General features: G+C 39.3%; 1 protein-coding gene across 2 annotated transcripts in view; it reads left to right on the top strand.

Annotated features, from left to right (window-relative positions):
* Positions 1-15,478, top strand: part of SPATA20 (spermatogenesis associated 20) — a 46,337-nt gene extending 30,859 nt beyond the window's left edge. Inside the window, exon 16 of one of the 2 annotated variants that reach the window (XM_007422166.4) lies at positions 13,321-15,478. In XM_007422166.4, coding sequence (XP_007422228.1) covers positions 13,321-13,491 — 171 coding nt within the window. In that variant the 3' untranslated portion in view covers positions 13,492-15,478. The remainder of the gene's footprint in view (positions 1-13,320) is intronic. The other variant, XM_088133280.1, reaches the window with a different exon arrangement.
* Positions 15,479-20,064: the final 4,586 nt, after the last annotated feature.

Below are 20,064 nucleotides of genomic sequence, written 5' to 3'. Positions count from 1 at the left end.
TTTTCTTCATGAGAAAGTACTCATTATAGTATCATATACCTTGCCCAGCTGTCATCCTTGGACTGCCCATGCATCTATGTTCATAAAACTGTCAGAAATTCTACGTGGAAATGTACTGTTTCCTTAACAAATGAATGTGTTAGGTAACAGCAGGGAAAATTTGATTGTGCTGTTTATTTAGTTTTTCTGGAGAGAGACTGGATGAATGTTGTAATTTAAATGGATCATATTTAAGCTTTTCATGCTATAGGCTCTTTGATTTTATATAAGTTAATGTGCTAGTCATACCTGTCTTTTTGTTACTTAGATTTACTAGTGTTTAGATATCTTCTCTCTCCACATTTTGTTTGAAAATACTTGTACTCCAGCAACCCAAAATATTCAACAATAGGGAAATGGTTGAAAAATTTCAGTTTGGGATGGGGATGGGCTAGGCATTGTAGCTGCCATGCATATCTTTTGATTGGCCCTTGCAGGAGGAGCTTTACTTGGGGTTTGTAAGGGTTTAGAACAGCAGCAGGGATGGGATCTGGCTTGTCTGATCCAGACAAGCCCATGTTGCTGGTTATCTTATTTAAAGGAATTAGTTATGAAGATTTCAGGGTAAAAGTGAATGAGATACATGCCATAGAATTTGGGGAATGGGGGAAAAGGGTTGTAGTTTCTTGACTTGGGAGAGGTAGCTATGCTGCTGGAAACAAAGGAGCCACATCATATCATCTCTCAAGTTATCCTGCCTCAAAAGGTTGTTGAGAAGATGGAGTGGAATAAGCAATCAGCAGGAGCAGCAGCAATGTGTGAGTGTGTATGTGTGTGACAGAGAGCAGGTTGGGAGAAAGGGGAGAAAGAGAAAGGAGGGTGCGGAGGGGTAAAAAATGTAAGAATTCTTCAAGAACTGTTCAGCACCACCAAAGAGATTTGCTAAAGTAGGTGCTCTTTTGGTGAATGTTTGGTTTACAAGCATCTGTTGGATTAAGAAGTGAGTATCTGACATCTTATAGACCTGCTCCTGAAGGAGCCTGTCCTCATTGTGCTTCTCATTGCCCATGTATTTCTGCTTCACCTCTTCTCATGCTTTCTCATAAATTCTTTGAGAAAGACTTAAAGCCAGTGACCCATTTTCCAAGTGTTGAAAGCGCCATATTAGCAGTGAAAAGCCAAGTCTCCTTGTGCTAGTGTTAATAACCTAGTCTTTCCTCAAGAGCTGTATCAGCTTTTTGTTCTGTACAACCTTTATATGTTCTGGGAGAAGCCCCCAGATGAACCAGGGAGAAGGGAGTGTGATCAAATCAAACAGCCTGGAAATTAAATTCCATCCTCAGAGTTTAATTCAATTTCCTCTTAACTGCAACAAAGAGCTTTGAATGGAAAGCTTTGCTCAACAGGGAGAAAGACATACATAGGCCTGATTAGAAGTTTGGGGGGATGTGGAATGAGAGCCTAGGGTTAGGTAGTAGCCTATAACTTTTTCTCTATTTATCCATGAATAAAGAGAGGAAGGAGAATGCTAGGTCCTTTGGGAGAATGCCATATGAATGCCTGGAGCTTTTAAAGACTCACAATTCCACCAGCCATCTTCAGCTTCATGCATGCATTTGTGACAAGTTGCCACCACCTGCTGGTCATTCAGAGGAGCAGCAACAGTAGCAGCTCTGCTAACAAGAAATCTCAGGCCATGGGCTTACCAAAAGATACCAAAAAGATAGGGTCAGTCCCTCCCTTTAGCAACAGGGAAATAACATGGGAATTTCACAGGTTGGTGACCATTGTTACTGGCATCTCTACTGAACTGCCCAATTAGCATGTGCAGCATTAAAAGCAAGATTGCATAGGGAATATGTCGGTAATAAGGTGGGACTGTTCAAATCCTTTGAAAGAGGTACTTGAACTGTAAAAGCAGGCAAATCTTTTCCTACGCTCATAGCTGTTTTGAAAGCGGCTCCCGCTGTCTCCACACACACATGCAAGCATAGCTACATTTAGATTTCCCCCAGGTTTAGGTTCAATTTCACTGTATCTCTCCACACCTTTCTGTCCTTACAAACTGTACTTGCTCCTGCCACATCCATATATCAATGCATACACTGCCTTTTGTTCTTTAAACTTAGCTTTCCTTTTCAGGGTCTCATCAACTCTGTTCAGCTATGATTTTTGGTTTTTTCCTTCCTTCCGGTCTGTGGACTCTTCGTTCCTATATTTGTTTGCAATTTGATTTTCTTTTATTCTCTGTAGGACTAAACCACCTCAGTATACTTTCATACTGGTCGTTCACTTTTGAATTTGGCCCATTTGCTTCTCATTCTTGACCCACCCTCTTCCTGTTTTACCATATACAGCTCTTAACTAATCCCTTTCCATTGTATTCAACCTACCTTCATGCATCTTATCCAGCTCTCAGTCCTATATAACATAGTCAGCAGAAGCATACTTTCAAACAGAGTCATTTTTGTTTGTCAAAAGATGTATTCCTCACTGCAGACTAATCACTACTTTTTACTAGCATTTGCACAAAATAAGATTTTTCTACTTTTAGTAAACATTCTACCAAGGAATATATTTGCCATTTATGTATAACTTGCAGTCACTCACTTCATTTTCCCTGTGAAACCTAACTACTCTGGTTTTTGATACATTAATTTTTAGATCTATATTTCTTGTTGCATCCTACAGTCTGTCGTTTGCTGCAAATCCCCTAGGTTCTTAGCCAACCACACAGCATTGTCTCAATATAAAAGCACACCCACATTAAGAGCCCTGTGTAAAACACCTACAATGTCACCACAGGTATCCTTCTACTTTTATCCATAGGTATATTAAACAATCAAGGTTGCATATGATCCTTACTTGCTGCTTATGTTGAATCATTTGCTAATTCTTATGCATGCTTCACTTTAGTAAAATTTTTGCCCTTCACATAAAGCCCTCTGTAATTCAAGCCTATTGACAATGTCATAAGTTTTTTCTACATCAACAAACATGGAATGAACTTTCTTTCTCACATTCATATGTCTCTCAGTGACCTGCTAAAAAACAAAAATATGGTCTGCACATCCTGCTTGGCATCAACCCATACAGGAAAGCAACACTGCACTTCTTCTCATTGGCACTTCTTATATTGTTTCAGTGAGAATTCTGTCAGACCCCTTCCTAAGCACCTTCATGAAATAATTCCCCAGATTAAAGAAATTGTACAGTCATTCTACAGATACATGCTCCCATAGTTTAACATTTCTCCAGTTACACTGTCTATATATTCAGGCTTACTGGTTTTCAGCATTCTCACAGATGTATAACTTTCATTCAGTTCTTCTGGCACACTCACATTTACAACATTCATTTCAGTTCTGCTCTTTGACATATCACTATCATTCTCATATGGATTTCTAAAATACTTCTTTAGCAATCCTTCATTTGCGTTTCATCCTAAATAGTTTCATCATTTATATTTCTAATTCTGTTCTCTTTCCTGGGAGCTCCTGATTCAGCCCTCTTCATCCACTTCCACAGCATTTTTAAAAATTTATTTCCATCAAAATTGCTCTGCATTTTCTCTGCCTCTTTTACTCTTATTTGTTCCTTCCTCTGTTTGACTGCATTCTTTCACCTATCCTTTTCTCTAAATACATATTATATACATCTCTCTCTTATTTTTTTTGTAACAGTCATGCTCTTGTTGGCATTTTTTTCTCATCCACTCTTTTTTAATCATTCCAAGTGTCTTTTTCATATTCTCCATTGCATAATTCTGTGCACTTTTGTTATATTTTGCAATGTAACTTCTCCACTTGTTTCCAAGCAGATTCAGCGTTATCTTTCCTTATGTCTACTTTTCATACATTCTGCTATGAGATGATTTTATCTTTTAATACTTTCTCATAAACAACTTGCACTTTCTCTTCTTGGAATCATTCTACATTCACTCTAGATTATTTCACTTCTTCCCTTTTATTCCATGACAAATTTCCCCCAAGATCCATTTTTGACACTACTAAAAATGATCTGTCCCACATTCAGAATCTCTAATTATCCTATCTTTCACTGTTTCTCTCCTTTTTTCACCATAAACAATCAAAGCAATCATCCTTTTGGATTCTGTCTTTTGTCCAGCATATGCATGAATAATGTTAAGCTTAAATCATGTAATAAAAACAGAGCTTTTCTAAGTAGATACCTAACAGTGATCATTTCATTTTTTCTTGGATTTCTGAATGGGCAATCACTTTTGGTATACTCTCGCGTCTCATTCTCACCCATCCATTTATGTCACATAACAAAATGTTTTTTTCCCTCAGATTCATTCAAAATATTGCAGTTTTTTCCCCACACTCATTCTTGTTTTTTTCATTATCCCCAATAACCTGGGGTGTATCGCACCTGTTTCCAACCTATGGATTTTCATTTTCATAGATATTCACAACACTCCAGATGATACATATTTCATACTTACATACTAGGCCTTTTATGGTTAAACCTACATCTTCACTTTCTTGAATGCATTCTTCTACTCCAGCCCATAAGATCAGACTATCTGCATTCAGAACTACTACCTCCTTCCCCTTTCTTTTAGCTCCATAGACACAAAGATATCTATTTTATTTATTTCATTCATTAATTCATGATCTTTGCCATTTATCCTTTTATATTCCAAATCACAATCTTCCGTACACCATGGTCTTCACCACATGAGTCCATAAGTATGGATTCCATTGCCCATCAAGCTTTCATATAATATTTGTAGAAAGATAAGGAAAGACTAGACTCTATCACTGGCTATAGTTGTATCCATGGCACATACAGTGGTCCCTCCTAACAGTGTTTTGATATCCTCAAATTAAAATTATAGGTCAAGATACTGTAAATATAACAAAAAACAGTAATAATGCTAAATCTTAACAGAAGGGGAGGGGATTGGAACAAAGTAAGAATTTGTGCATTGGTGTGTGGGATCTGTTGAAGCTTATCTATATCTACTGTGGGCTACACATATTCTGTCTAAGCATAACCAGTAGTAGTATTATGTCTGTGGAGAAATCAAATGGAAGTCTTAGCCTGAGGCTAGGAATTCACATGAAACAAGATGGAAAGGGCAGTATTTGTTAACTAGTCTGTGAAGAACTATCCTCCTAAATTGCTCCATGGCCTTTTGCAAAAGGCATCTCTTAATTTTCTTTGCAACTTCTCTTTCTTATTAATTGATCCTCCTTCCTTAGGTGATTACATAGCTTTAACTCATTTTATTCTGGAGATGAGATTGCTGCTCAGACAAGCCAAATAACAGGATTTTAAAATAATGTACTATTGTCTCACTTGAAATCTCTCTTTACTCCACAGCAGCAAAGTGCTGGTAGCTAAATCTGCTGGGGTGAATATAATGAATTTGGTCATCAGTAATTAATTTCTCCTGGAAGAACATAGTAACAATATCCTTGAAGTGGAAAGAAAACAGTAACACAAGAAATCAGCTTTACTTCAGATAAACATGCTTAAAGAGATACTATGGCCATGTTCTAACTTGCACCTACCCACAGCACAAACATACCTTGGCAACCTCTTTTTTTTTTTTCTGCTGTGTCTCTACAATGTTGCTTTTATCTCATTCCCAGGCCATGAGTAAGACAACCTTAAATTGCCCTCAGCTGTAGCTAAATTGGTATTTTCCTTCTTGTTCCCATGCCTCAAGGTGTATAAAACCTCTTAAGGTTTGTCACTTGTTACTCTGGAAGGAAATCAGGTGTCTGCAGTGAATAGAGACAGGATTGGGATCAGCACTGGGGCAGCAAATTAATGTTGGTATAGTTTTCTGCCCACTTAAAAACAGTTAGCATTTCAACTCAGCAGTGGCAAAAGGGTCTAAGACTGGAGGACAGTTTTTTGTACTGAGACAAAATCTCCTCAAGCTGCTGCTTTTCCACTGCAAACTGGGACCAGAGGGAGGGATTGGCTGTTAGTTTTTTTTCATTCTTCCTTCCCTCATACAAGTAGGCCCTGATTTGTAATTGAAGAAGCAGTGGTCAAACTTTCAAGTTACTGAAGATTTGAAGTGTCCTTCATGGAATCAGCAGAAGTACTTACCAGGGAGGGGGTACAGCTAATGTTATTGTGGAGAGCATGGACAGCCATGTTTTGGATATTTCCTGGACAAAATGTTCAGGACTTAAAGTTGATGTTTACTGGTGATTCTCAGAAATGCAAAATAATACAGAATCCATTAAAAAAAAGCTCAGATATCAAAATAATAACAATGACAACAATAATTTGAGTGCCTACATACTACATGTAATCCTCGACTTACTACCATTTGTTTAAGGACTGTTTGAAGTCATAACGCTGCTGGAAAAAAGTGACTTACAACCAATCCTCACACAGCTGTTGCAGCATCCCAACGATCATGTGATCAAAATTCAGGCACTTGACAACTAGCATGTATTTACGACAGTTGCTTGTCCTGGGGTCACACGATCACCATTTGAAACCTTCCCAGGGGGTTTCCAACAAGCAAAGTCAATGTGGGAAGCCAGATTCACTTAATGACCATAGCAAAAACGGTCATAAAATTGGGCGCAATTCACTTAATGATTGCATCACTTAGCAATAGAAGTTTCAGTCTCAATTGTGGTCATAAGTTGAGGACTATCTGTATAAAATAGCCATATCAACCATCATTATTACTGATTTTCATGGTGTGTTAGAACTCCCTTCTGACCAGCTGATTTGATATGTCCTCATTGTTCTGAAAACTACTTTTAAAAAATGGAGGGATGAGTGGGATGAGTGATTCTTTTAAAAGTTTTCTTCACTATATAGATAGGGGCAGGCTTTGCTGACCCAGAAGGGATGGTATGGCAGCTTTAAAAGTTATCCATTTGATTAGAAATGGATCCCAAGGACCACAGATCATTAGTTTTTAGGAATACTGTAGAGTTCTCTGACTCTATGTGCAACTACCGATGTGGTAACAAATCTCCCAAATTTTCCGTGCTCCTGTGTTTCTCTGTGCCTCTCAGCTTGTACCTCCTCTCCAGCAGGTGCCTACAGCTTAGCCTTGAAATGCAACTGCATGCCTTCTTTTTTTTAGAATATAGATCCTCGGTTGAACAATCTTGCAAAATAGATTTGTATTATTCCTTCACTGTTCTTATCAGTGTCATTTTCCTTTTCCATCACGGTCTCATTTGCCCTCAGTGTGCTTTAATCCTGTTGACTGCTATGGTGGCCCATCAGTAAATATCACAGTACTCTGACATGATGATCCTCTGGATGCTCAAGAACAGAATCGCTCAACACAAAGGCAGTTGGATGAAATATCAGTGTGTCAGTAGATGAGGCCAAATAAAGAAAATAGCAGTGACGGGAAGCAATAGTGAAGGAAAGAAAAAGATGTTGAACAATCTGGATATTCTGGATAGAGGTTAGCTGCACTGTGTGTGCATCTTCAAAGGCAAATATCAAAAATAGAGAAAAATCCAACATTGTTCTAATTTAAGCATAATATGTCCCTTCCCCTGTCAACTTATAGTATCTCCCCAAGGCAAACAGGAAGGTGGCATATCACTCTGTTCTGGCAGAGAATCAAAGAGCAGTGTGGAAAGACAGTGCATGATTTGGGGATGGAGAGCTTGCTTTCTGGTTTATTATTCCCCACCCTATTAATGACCAAAGGATAATTATAAAGGATTTCATTATCTCTTCTGTCCACTGAGCGCTAATCTTCTAGTTTTCCTTTATCCTGCCTGACCAAGAAGACCTTAGGGAGGCTGCAAAAAAACACCAAATTAATGAATTTCAGATTGGACATGAATTGGTAATTAATCACTCCCAGAATTCCAGATAAGGCCAACAAAAAAGAATGGCAGGGAAAAAAGTAAGAAACAAAATACATCCTATGTAGGTAGTGAGGAGGGCTTCTGTCTGTCCTGAAGAAGGCCTGAATGATTTAAGTTGATTGCCTGGCAGAGAAAGTGGCCAGTAGGAAGATTCTTAGTATTTCCTGGGAAAATAGGTGGGCTGCATCAGGAGGCTTGGAGTTTTTGGAAGTGAAATTGTGGGGATTTGTCTTCCACCGGAAGGAACAGAGGACATGGATAGCATCAGGGGCTGGATTGTCAGTGGGGTGAGGGAGAAATGAGAAGGAAGCAAACAGTGAGGGTAGGAAGTCTACAGAGAAAAGACACAAGCAGCCACGCTTATCAAGGGAATATTTGGGACATCTCACTGAGGAAGAGGAGAGATGGCAACACACCCCATTCTGGCCCAGAACCAAAGTAAAAATTCAGAAAAATCCAAAGTATGTTGTTGAATGGGCAAATATGGTTGTGATTTTTTACCTTACAGTACTGAAAAAGTGCAACAAATTACATGTACAGTAGATACTGGGGGTAAATAGAAAACATGTTGATATATATGACGTAGGGTGGTGAAGACGCATTTATTCAAACAGGTAATAAGTAGCTTAGCTATGATGACTATATTGATTTTATTTGGAATTATGTATGTGTGTTTGCTGCTTTCCCTTACTTTCCTGTATCTTAGTGAGCTTTTTAGTGTTTCAGAAATGACTTGTCAGCTTCTTTCCATGCTATTTGATGTGAAAAATAATGCAAACACATCTCTCACAAACACATTTCTGAGTTTGATAGTTGCTTTTTTTTTAGCTTACTGAGTTTATTTTTTTAGTTTTTAGTTGGTTGCATTATTTAAAAAAAAATGTGTGTGTGTATGTGCATGAGAGTGCACATGCATTCTGTCTCTCATGCACACAGTGCAGTAGTCTTTCTCCTCCAACTGTGGTTGAATTTCAATTCATATAGTTGAAGCCCAAATATGTGGAATGAACCTGGTTGGAGAAGACTGTACTAAGGTGTCACCTTTGCTTTTGTGATCTAATATGCTTTCTCTAGTTTTGTACACCGCCTAGAGTCCACTGGAGTTGGGCAGCCAATAAATATGAAGAAATAAAATGTTTATCCCTTGTATAAACTAGTCAGTGTAGGAGGGAAGCCTTTGTATTTTAATAGCAAAGATGCTTGGTGCATTTTCCATCATTTTTTATTTCAACAAAGCTAGTTCTGCTTTACACCTTGATCAAAAGGTAGATGATACTCAGTCTTGCCAAGTTTCATGCCAGTGCTCTTTCCATTAGCTTCCAGGACCCAGGAGAGCTAATAATAATTTCTGTATTGCAAAAATTAATTAGTGCTGCAGTCATTCATTTCTCAGGCATGCTAGGGGTGACCTCATGACTCTGTAGCAGGAGCTACTGCAACTTTGAACTGGACAAGAAAACATTCCGGAGGCCCCAGTTTGAACTGTGGAGGGAACGATGAGGGGCATTTTTCATAGATGTGCTAAATGAGAGAAAATGGAAAAAAGGAGGCCCTTGTCAGAATGGAGTCTAACACGCCCTGAGGTTAAGGTCTGCATAACAGAAATAACATTTAGAGAAGCAGTCAGGTATAGTTCAATTACAGTGCATGTATAATTAAACCAACAAGATGAGTGGGAAAGAAGGAAGGAGGAAAACATAAAGGCATTTACAATTTAAATGTCCCTATGGAGAAGGGTGCAGGTTTTGAGCAGGCTGGGAATGTAGGTAACATACTTAAGAAAAAGCCATTAAAAAGCCAAGTATAATAACAGTGGACAAGCAGGAGGAGTTAGAATTCCCAAGAGCTGACCAGTTTTTGTCTGAAAGGCAAAACATAAGATCTGATATTGGATTGGTACAGGGGCTGTGGAACTCACTGGACACTGTGGTATTAACCAGAATTTTATTATCATAGATCTCCTGTTCAAAGAGAATAAAGAACTTTGGGGAATGCCCTTCACATCAGCAGGAAGAAGGGTCAGCTTGCAATGTTGATTCCTCTAGTGCAAAAGAACAATTTTCCAAAATCATGTGGGTAGTGTCACACATCTAACAGAGTATGCCTTGACCCTCTTGTAGGGGCGACTTCCCTAGTTGCCCTAATGCCTTATATGGATCAGTAAAATACTTGCCTATGTGTTCAGATAAAGTTGAGCTGGTATCTTACCCCAAAGACTGCTGGTGGGAAACAAGATTCAAATATTCTGCAGAATGTTATCTTGTCAACTTCAGAATGAAGAATCATCTGTTCTGTGTCATATCTTCTCCTGAAGATGAACTGAATTAGGATAGGAAACCTATTTCCTGAGACTTACAAAAAATGACTTGTCTATGGGAATGAATAATATTCAGGGCAGAAGATAACCTTATGAAGTTGTGAGTTTGAAGGCAACATTGGCAATTCTGATCTCCCATACGTGGAGTTAAAACAGGAAAATGTGGTTGACTTGTTTACATAGTAAAACTATTTAGTTATTAAGAGGCTGTTATTTCTGACTTATTCTAAATAAAAACATCTTCCTGGGCATTAATAATGTGTTGAATTTGTCAAGCTTTGTTTTCTCTGTATAGCTTCATTTTGGCAGATTAACTAGGAAAGAGGTTGAATTGTTGTAGAAATGAGAGACCATCTTTGAGACAGAAAACCAGGCCCTGAATTTAAATGTCAAAATAAGCAAATGCATCAATATTGGTTTTTACCTGTTTCTTGAAGGGATGAGCAAAGCAGAAGAAAGAAGCCTGTCTCCATCAGCACAGTGTTTATTTACAGAAAACCAGGATTAATAGACATCCCAGCTTTATAGGGACATAAATGGTATCTAATTGGCTGTAAACCATCTTCATTAATAATTATTGATATTCTTGCCTTTTCTGATAGGCTTCTGAAATAAAAGCAATATGATGGGAGACAAAGGCCTTTTTGAAATAATGTGAATATTCTTGTGGGAAGTGCTAGATATGCCAAAGAACAGGCTGAGAAAAGCCATGCAAGTATTTCTGATGTTTTGTTTCTCTTCTATTCTGTAATAGAGAGCTTCTGTCCTTCATAACAATTCCCTCATGCTATCAGGGAATGCTGCCGTGCTACCCACTAATGTTAACATTAGTGAGAAAGGCCTAACACATTATATAGTTGATTCCTTTAGTTGGAAACCATGCTTGTCATGTACAGCTCACTTCTTTTTATTATGAATGGAAGGAAGGAACTTTCCTATGGGAATGGCTTCATGTGGAAGAAGTCTGTTGGCCAGGCCATTCCCTCAGGAGGGCGTTCCTATGAAGACCTATTTTTTAGTCTGTTGTTTATGTCAGCCTCATCCTTTGGACATAGAAAAGCTCCCATAAGATTAGTATTTATTGTTTGCTGTTAGCTTAATATTCAGCTCCTCACATAATCTTGCAGCAATTTAATATTCAGGGGAGCAGCACAGGGATAGGCCACTAGCTCAGACTTCAGATCCTATGTACAGGAAGTTGGCATGCTGCAAAAGTGATTAATGCAGTTTGAGTTCAATTAGAGGGATGTTTTTGAAGACTGCTGGGCAAGTGGGGGTGGCAACAGCATGGTTATGTTGATTACAGATTAGTTGTGGCACAGATGGATTAGAAGCGGAGAGGGCAGCAGGGAAGTAGGAGCAGGGACACAAACTCCCTTCACCAAACTGCAGCACAGCTCAGAGCCCCAGATCACAAGTGTCAGGAGCTGTGAAAAGAGAAACTGACTTGAATAAGTCATGGTGACATATCTCCTTAGTCAGTGTTGAACCAGGAGAATACTACAGGCTTGTGTAGAGAGCTGGGCGATCTGATTGTTTCAGAGGCTGTTATTTATAGTTGGTTAATTTGAGTCAAAACCTATCCCCCAGCTTTGTTATATGGTTCAAGTTTATCAATTCAGTTTGACCGCATTAGAGTTCCCGAACACCTGAGATGGGAGACAGCTGACATACATTGTATCTTATTAAAATCAAGATGTTACACCTTACCTCAGTCTGTCTAGAATGCTGATAGAGACCATTGTATTGCTTGCAATGCATGTTCCCTTGCAAGGAAAACAGAACAGAGGAAGAAGTTGCTGATTGTTCCAAAAACTCTCTTTGTACATTGTCTGAATCTTATGACTGGAAGGGATCTGGAGCTAGCTGAAATGCCTGCATAGTGAGACAGATTCCTCTATCCCAAACAATCCTATCACAAGTTATTTAGTTTTAAAATATTGCTCTTTTTTTGGAGACTCCATATGTTGTTGCCAACCCATTGCCTTCATTATTTTTTACGGTCTCTTCCTAACTTTTTGAGGAATGTATTTGTGGTATATTTTTCAATGTAAAATTCACTCACAATACCAGGTTTAAGCATGCAGCTAAAGCATTACTGAGTCTTTTTAGAAGTGCTAAGTCTTTGATTAGAAGCTTTCTCCTTCTAGTTTCTATTGTTAATATCTTTCTTTTGAGCATATACACACGCATACTAATTAAGTGTCTCATTGTCAATTGCTGTTTTCTGCAGAGAATGATGGGCTTAAATTACTGATGTACTTTCCTTTTTAATTATGAAATAGGTCTATACTGCAATTAAAAGGAACAGTGAGGAGAAACCATCTTTCTCTGAATAGGAAGCTACAGTTGATGTCATGAATAGGGTACTATTAGAAGTTGCAAAAGGAAGCTTCTAACTAAAGTTGTAGATGAGCTTTCCCCCCTTTAAATTGGATTTACTTTAGAATAAATATAAAAGGAAAATTATTGGATAATGTATTGCTATTATTAAATGAAGTTCCTTTAATTTTTCTATTTTATTAGGGGGAAACATTGCTTCAGTAATGCTATATAACCTGAAGGCAACCTCAGTTAACTGATAGTATGATGAGTATAGTGAGTGATGAGAGAGATGTGTCATTACAGAGGTGCCAGGAAAAAGATAGGAACAGGGAAAACACCTGGGAGAACAACCAGGTCTTGAGCGTTTGCTGGAAGGCCAGCAGGGTCAGGGCCAATCTAATCTAATCTAATCTAATCTAATCTAATCTAATCTAATCTAATCTAATCTAATCTAATCAGGGTGTTGCTGCCCTGAACCATCAGCCTCCTGGACTTTTTCCTGCATCTTTTGTAACTGTGTATATAGACTTTTAATTGTATACTTATTTATTGTTTTTAATGAGTTGTGAGCCGCCCAGAGTCCCCCATTGGGGGGAGATGGGGGGGGGGACAAATTTAATAAATAAATAAATAAATCTTGGGTAGTAGGGTGGCCCATAAAAACAACAGGCTTTCCATGTACCTGGGGATATGGGAGGGAAAAATCAGCAGTTACTTTGACCTTGAGTTTTGTAAGGTTTTACGCGGTGTTACTCAGATCATTAGTGCTTGGGGGAGGAGCAGACTGTATTATAACCATGATCTTAGCCTCTGATCTTATTTAACTTGCTAAGCTTTGTGATAAAATTGTTTCAGGTGCTGATTCTTGCTGATGGGGCTACCACAGGATTCCTGTACCATCAGCTTGGTTTCCTCTCCTCTCTGGAAAAGAAAGATGGAAAAGCCACTGCTTACGTCTGTGAAAACTTTGCCTGCTCGCTGCCTGTCACCTCCAGCCAGGAGCTACGCCGCATGCTGCTGCCTTAAGCTGCCACCCCTGTAGCCCTTGCGCTGCAATAGATACGAGAAGACAGAGGCCAACACTGGCAGTGTGGATCTTACAATAAAATCACCTTCAGAATAACCCAGCCTTGGCCAATTCAGCTCAGCCCTCTCCTGTTTTAATAGCGTCCTCCATATCCCAGGGAAATGCACCCTCAGTTGTCCTGAAATGTATTTATTATTTGGGGACAAAGCAATTTGTCTTAAGAGGATTTGTTACCTGCATCTTCAAGACCCTGAGCACTGAAGTTTAATTTAAAATGTGACAGGAGTTTGATTTCTCTATAATCTCGGTTCTTGCTATATGGCCTTGAGAACAATACTTATTCTCACATACTGCAGAGAATCATACAGTTTAGACCACTATGGCCTATTCTTCTAGATACAGAAGTCAAGAGTCAGGTTTCTTTGTTCCTTTATGCTTTGTTTTTGGTTTGCAGGGGAAACAGTAGCCTTTTTCTCTTCCTACATGCTCAGAGTAAAGGTTCTATGAATGAGGATCACCTGGTTCTTGGATGTTAGAGAAGGACTCCCCTTATCATCTTTTTATCTTTCTGTAGACATGTTTTTTTATGAATAATTTTTATTCAAAGATTTTACAAAGATTTAAAAAACGACAGAAACATAGAAGAAAGAGAAAAAGAAAGATTATAAAAAGGTAAAAGAAAAAGTGGATAACTAAAAAGCAAGAAAAAGAAAGATATCTAAAGAAGCGACTTCCGATCTTCTTTGCAGCCATTACAAACATGGCAATTACCATCTCCACCCTCCCATATTACATCTCATAGTTCTTCCCATAAACAAACCTTTTTAATCAATAAATCCCGAAATCAGCAGTCCATTTTTATCCATTTTCAGAAAAAAGTCTATAAAGGGTTTCCAGTCTTTTATAAAAGTATTTGTAGTTCCCTCCTTAATGAAGTCAATTTAGCCATTTCTGCAAACTCAGCCACCTTCGCCATCCGTTCCTCCATTATTGGTCTTTCTGTAGTCCTCCATCTTTGGGCACATAATAGCCTCGCTGCAGTTGCCATGTATAGATCCAATTGTCTATGAGCCTGTAGACATATTTGTGTGTGTGTGTGTGTTTATATATATCTAATAACAATAATGGCTAAGAAAAGAGTCACCAGCATAGATATCTGCAGCAAACCAAGATTACCACAAAATGATATATACATAGTGATGTTACGATGCAAACTTCACCCTTGTGTACTTGCATCAGATGTTGGGACAGATAGTTTCACTTACGTTTGCCCCCTCATCCCCCTGCAGACACCTCTGATTACCAGTTATCTCCATCCTGCTCTGTGGCACTAGCAGCAAGCCACAACTGTAACAAAACGACCTCACGTGCACAGTGATGGTATGATGCAAACTCCATCCTCGTGTATCTTGATTGACACAAGTGCACTGTTGTGGGTTTTGCTTAATGTCACGTTTTTTGTCATGTACTCACACAAAAATACAGCAGATGCCTATGAATTCCTGCCCTGTTTTAAACTTCTAGAAGTATCTGTCTTTTGAATAAAGACCCTATGACAGATACTTCTAGAAACTTTTAAAAAGTTCTGTGTTGTCCTACTCTGCTGCTGAGAAGGAAGGTTGACTTCATACATATTCATATGCGTGAAAAAATGGAGCATGGGATGATGACAACAACTAAAAAATTTCAGAGACTATACAGCTACATCACTCAGGCTGTGATATAATTCAAGAAACGGGCATGAGAAATAATAATGAATGTTTGCATTTTCCATTTTAATGGAAAAACAAGTTTCATATTTGAAAAAAAAATGTGGCTTGAAATGAAATGTTCCTGGTTTATTTTAATGAATGGCCAGTATAAGTAGAATCTAATAAGTTTGCAAGGCTCATAATAGCCAGTAATTGCACTGCTACTGTTATCCTGCCATAGTTCTAAACTTCCTAATGCTGTCTCAAATTCACTGCAAATATACTAGAAAGTACATTAAGGCTTGTATTCATCTTAGGTATAATTAGTTTAATTTGAATATTTTTATTAATGTAGGGCTTAGAAATGGTTTTGCTAAGCTCTATGCATTTTAATATTACAAGATCAATCCTAGATGATGAGGAAGACCAATTATTCAGGCCAGCTGTTTCTGTGCAGCTAGGAAATGTGTATTTTCAGATAGCATCATTAATGATTTGCTCACTGGGGAAGTTAAGCCTACTTTTGTATTTCCTTTCCCTTTAATCTCCCTTCGTTGGATGGCAATGATAGAGTCCTCAAGGTGTCTCAGGATTACTGCTCCCCAAATTTACAACCTGCAGCTTATGTCTACAATCCAAGAAGTTACCTCTTGACATAGTAAGTCAGGATGTCAGGACAGGGGAATGTGTACCAAGGTAATAGACTCTAATGAAAAACCAAGTCATTATTTATTTGGATGAGGAATTGTTTTAAACGCTGCCAGGGCCATTTCATGTTGCCAGTTCCCCACTGGTGAGGAAGGAGATATTTCAACCAGAATCCAAGAAAAAGAGCCAGAACAGACTGACACGGAAGCCAAGAAACTTTGCTCTTGGGCAGAGTTGCATCTACCGCTGCTCTGGCTGCTCCCTGTTGCCCTGTCACAGCAGTAGAAGGTGAATTATTCAACACTTGCCTGTTGTGGAGCTAAATCTGTCTTCATCCAAGGAGCACTTGCGCTCCTTTTCATTTTCCTGTCTCAGGAGCTGCCAGGTATCAATCTTTTGCCTAGGCCAATGTCACAAAGAGTGACGAAGTGGGGTACTAAATGTTACTTTCTGGAAGGAGAGGTGATTTTGGAGTGTTTTCAGGCCATGCAAACTGTTCCATATTAACTACTCATAAATATGTTCATGTGAACTGATTTCCTACATTTGGGATATTTTCTTCTCAATTTTAAATGTGTGGTAAATACTTAGCTAGTAGGGCTACCACACCTTTGGAAATGTTTAGTGAATGCTAACAAGCTCCATGCTGAGCAGAGGAATAACTCAATTCAACCCATTAACCTCTGAAAACACCCATACGTGATGTGACTTTGAGCTTGGCTTTCTTGCAGGACATTGCAGAGAGACATGTGATGTAACCGTGTGGATGAAGTCTTCTGACACATAGAAGGAAGGCAGTGGTAAAACCCTCTTTGATTAAGCACATCATGTAGTTCTGCTTACCACTGACTGTTACTAGAAAATCATAGCAAAGAAGAAAAATGGACTAGAACCTTGGGGGTCAAGTTGATTAGGTTGCTAAATCCAGCTTTACCAGACAGTGTATTAGTGGAATACTTCATGTGGTTGTGTGCAATATGGTGCATCTGGTGGATATCCAATGGAGAAGCTCTGTCAATCTTGCAATCCCTTCGGTTACTTTGAACTATGCCAGTATCTGTAGGTAGAGAGCTCCCAGCCAAGCAACACAGAGAAGCCTTTGTGCAAGACAGAAAGAGTAATTTGGAACAAGGAGGTGTGATTGCATAGAGCAGAAGTGCTGGCTGTGTAGTGACAGTGATGGATAGATTTAGTTATGGGGTCTCTTGACCCTGCTGCTATTCCTAGCAGTAAATTAGATAATGGCACCTCCAGACCCGATAGGAACAGTTTTGTTCTCTGCTGTGCAAGTTCTCTCATCAATTTTTCTTTTGACAAGGGGCTCAATCCCAGCTAGAGAATTGGTATTTACTCCTCCCTGTACATTCCCGCACTGATGGTATAATAAAGGGGGACATTCTGCATCATTAGCAGGGCTGATGCTGACATCGAGGATGCCCCAACAATCACAGGGTGCTTCCAGAAAGAAAAAGCACTTCAGATGGTCCTGCAGTAGCTGCATTTGCAAATGCAATGATGACCTCTTGTACAAGTATGGAGTGGGAAGAGGAGAACAAATAGCTACAGTTTACTGCCCATCGCAGTCGCTTTAGAACAGTTGCCAACAGGTAATTAGCTGCTTCAGCAAAGGAAGAAATACGTAGGGGTGCATTCAAATGAGAGAGAGGGCTGGATGAAGCTGGGGAAAGAAAGTGCAATATTATACAACCATTAGTTAAGCTCCAGTGTGTTCATGTAAGTGTTAATAAAACATGGTAGTCTTGACCCAAATCAGAGGTAACTGTGACCCAGTGGCAGAACATATGCTTTGCATATGGGATTCAATCTCTATCAGGTAGGACTGGTGATGTTAGGCTAGTCTTAACTTGATACATGGCAATTTCCTGTTTTCTCGTGCAAGAGATTTATCTTTACCCCTCAATGGGTTTTGTGCATCCAGATCTATTTCCATTCTGTTTCTCGGTCTTAAAAATGAATAGCCCTTCTCTTACTGATTGAATTAGCAGTTAGCAGGTTATGGAAATGTATGTTCTTAGGCTCACTGGTAGAATCCTAGAAGGAGGGATTAAAAAGTAATAGGCTGTCCCAGGCCTGGAACCTTGGTATTCGGACAAGGCAGCCATCAACAGGCACATAGAGATAAACAACATCTACACACTACTCAAAAGAGACAATAAAAAGGAAGGCAAAAGACCAGAACATCTCACCAGCAATCATCACTCAGATAAGCAGAGATTAACACCAAGAGTACCACCAGACATATAATCAAGCAGTAAACAATACCCTAACCAAGGAACTACTAGAGGGAAAAAATAAAACAAAACCCACACCCAAACTGGCAAGGCAGGCCACAGTATATAAACAGAGAGCAAACCCCATCCCATTCTAGCACTGAAGATGTTACCTAGCCAGGTAATGAAATGTTTGCAAGAAAACAACTGAGCTCAGAGAACCCCAAGGACTCCCCAATTTTTTATTGTGTGGTGGTATTCACTATGGTGGCCCAAATTGATTGGAAACCACAAAGCGTTTTTAAAAAAATGTATTGGCGTTAACAATGTTTTTAGGAAGAAAATTATAAGGACCAGATAGAATGTGCACATTTTATGAAGAAACAAGTGTTAACTATGAAGACAAATAGTACTGTATACAGTACTGTATAAAGCTTAGACACCTTCATTTTAACAGAAGCAAAAATGGACTTGCCTGCTTTCCGTTTGTAAAAGAAAAAGAGAAGTGCTTGAAGGATTACTTACGGCATTTAAGCATTACAACAAATATGCACAATGTCCATTTTATTTATTTAATAACATCTCCCCAAGTAAGTTTGCTAGTGGCTTCCAGTTGAAATGTTTCAGCTATGCCCTTGACAAAAGAATTTCCGAAACACGGGGCTGTAGCACAATAAATTTACTGGTACTTGAGACATTCTCACTTCTTTTTTTCTGATTCTCAGTGCCTTCTCTCTTTTCCCTTCTATAACGTAAACCATTTGTATGGCAAGCATTGCAACTTGCTAAGCTACAGCTGAAGTGGCACAGCTGTATGTCTGTGCCTGGATGGATCAACAGTTGCAGGATAATGAGAACAATGCAACAGTGTGTGGGCGCTTGAGAATCCGCCTTCATATATATCGCAGTACATTCAACATTGGAAAGACATGCATAGTAGTGTGAACATCCTGCCAGCTTTTCTGAATGTATGTAGGACCTGTATCAGTGCAACTGAAAAGCAACCTCTCTCTGCTAACCCAAATGCTTGTGATTTCTAAATCAATTTTAAGACTTGGGAAAGAGATCCGACACAAGTGGAGATTACACACCAATTGAGCAAACACATGAAAACAGCTTGAGCTTGTGCACAATGATACAATCAGGGCAGTGGAAGAGAGAGTTCACACTCTTGTATCAACATTGCAGCTCTTTTCAATACATTAAGATTAAAAAAGTAGTTTAATTCCATATGGCGTCCTTTGCCTTTGCTGAAGATACAGTAGGCTGTCCAATGATGGGATTTAGAAGAAATACTTTTTTCTTTATCCTTTCCAGGACATTCTGCTTAAAATGCTAGAAACAAATTGCCTTGGTAGTACTCTGAAATTCACTCTAATGTTTTGAAACAGGTTGTTGTTGTTGTTCTTATTGTTATTGTTATTACATCAATTCTATCTCTGCCCATCTCCCCCTAATGAGGGACTCTGGGCGGCTCACATAGTACAGCATATATACAACTTAACAATTACAGAGTACAAGCCTATTCTAATTACAATTAGTGCAGCCCTACCCTATTGTGGCCAGCAGCGGTCACAAGGGAGTCATCTCATCCAGGCTTTCTTCCACCAATGATCTTTCCCGCCCACCGCATCAGTCACGTCCAGCGTCCGGCCACCGCGTCAGTCGCGTCCAATGTCCGGCGTTTTTCCTGCCGATCAGGTCCAGCACTGGTCCCCACGCAAAGCACCGCTGGTTCCTCCCACCGAAATGGGAGTACCTATTTATCTACTCGCAGATTATATGCTTTCGAACTGCTAGGTGGGCAGAAGCTAGGGACGAATGATGGGTGCTCACCCCGTCACGTGGAGCTGGGCCCGAACCGCTGGAGTGCTGACCATTTCTGGCCGGCAAACTCCAGCATCATTAAGCCCTTACGCCACCGCGCCCCCAGGTTACAAAACATTCCCCATCTGCCCTGCCACTTCATATATCTCTCAGTCTTCATGAATGGCTGCTGCAA

This window comes from Python bivittatus, unplaced genomic scaffold (genome assembly GCF_059951505.1).
Source record: "Python bivittatus isolate LINGU-HERP-01145 unplaced genomic scaffold, Pbiv_v1 ctg000080_np1212, whole genome shotgun sequence".
Lineage (NCBI taxonomy): Eukaryota > Metazoa > Chordata > Lepidosauria > Squamata > Pythonidae > Python > Python bivittatus.
The sequence above is the reverse complement of the archived record's forward strand: the minus strand, read 5'-3'. Positions and strand labels throughout refer to the sequence as shown.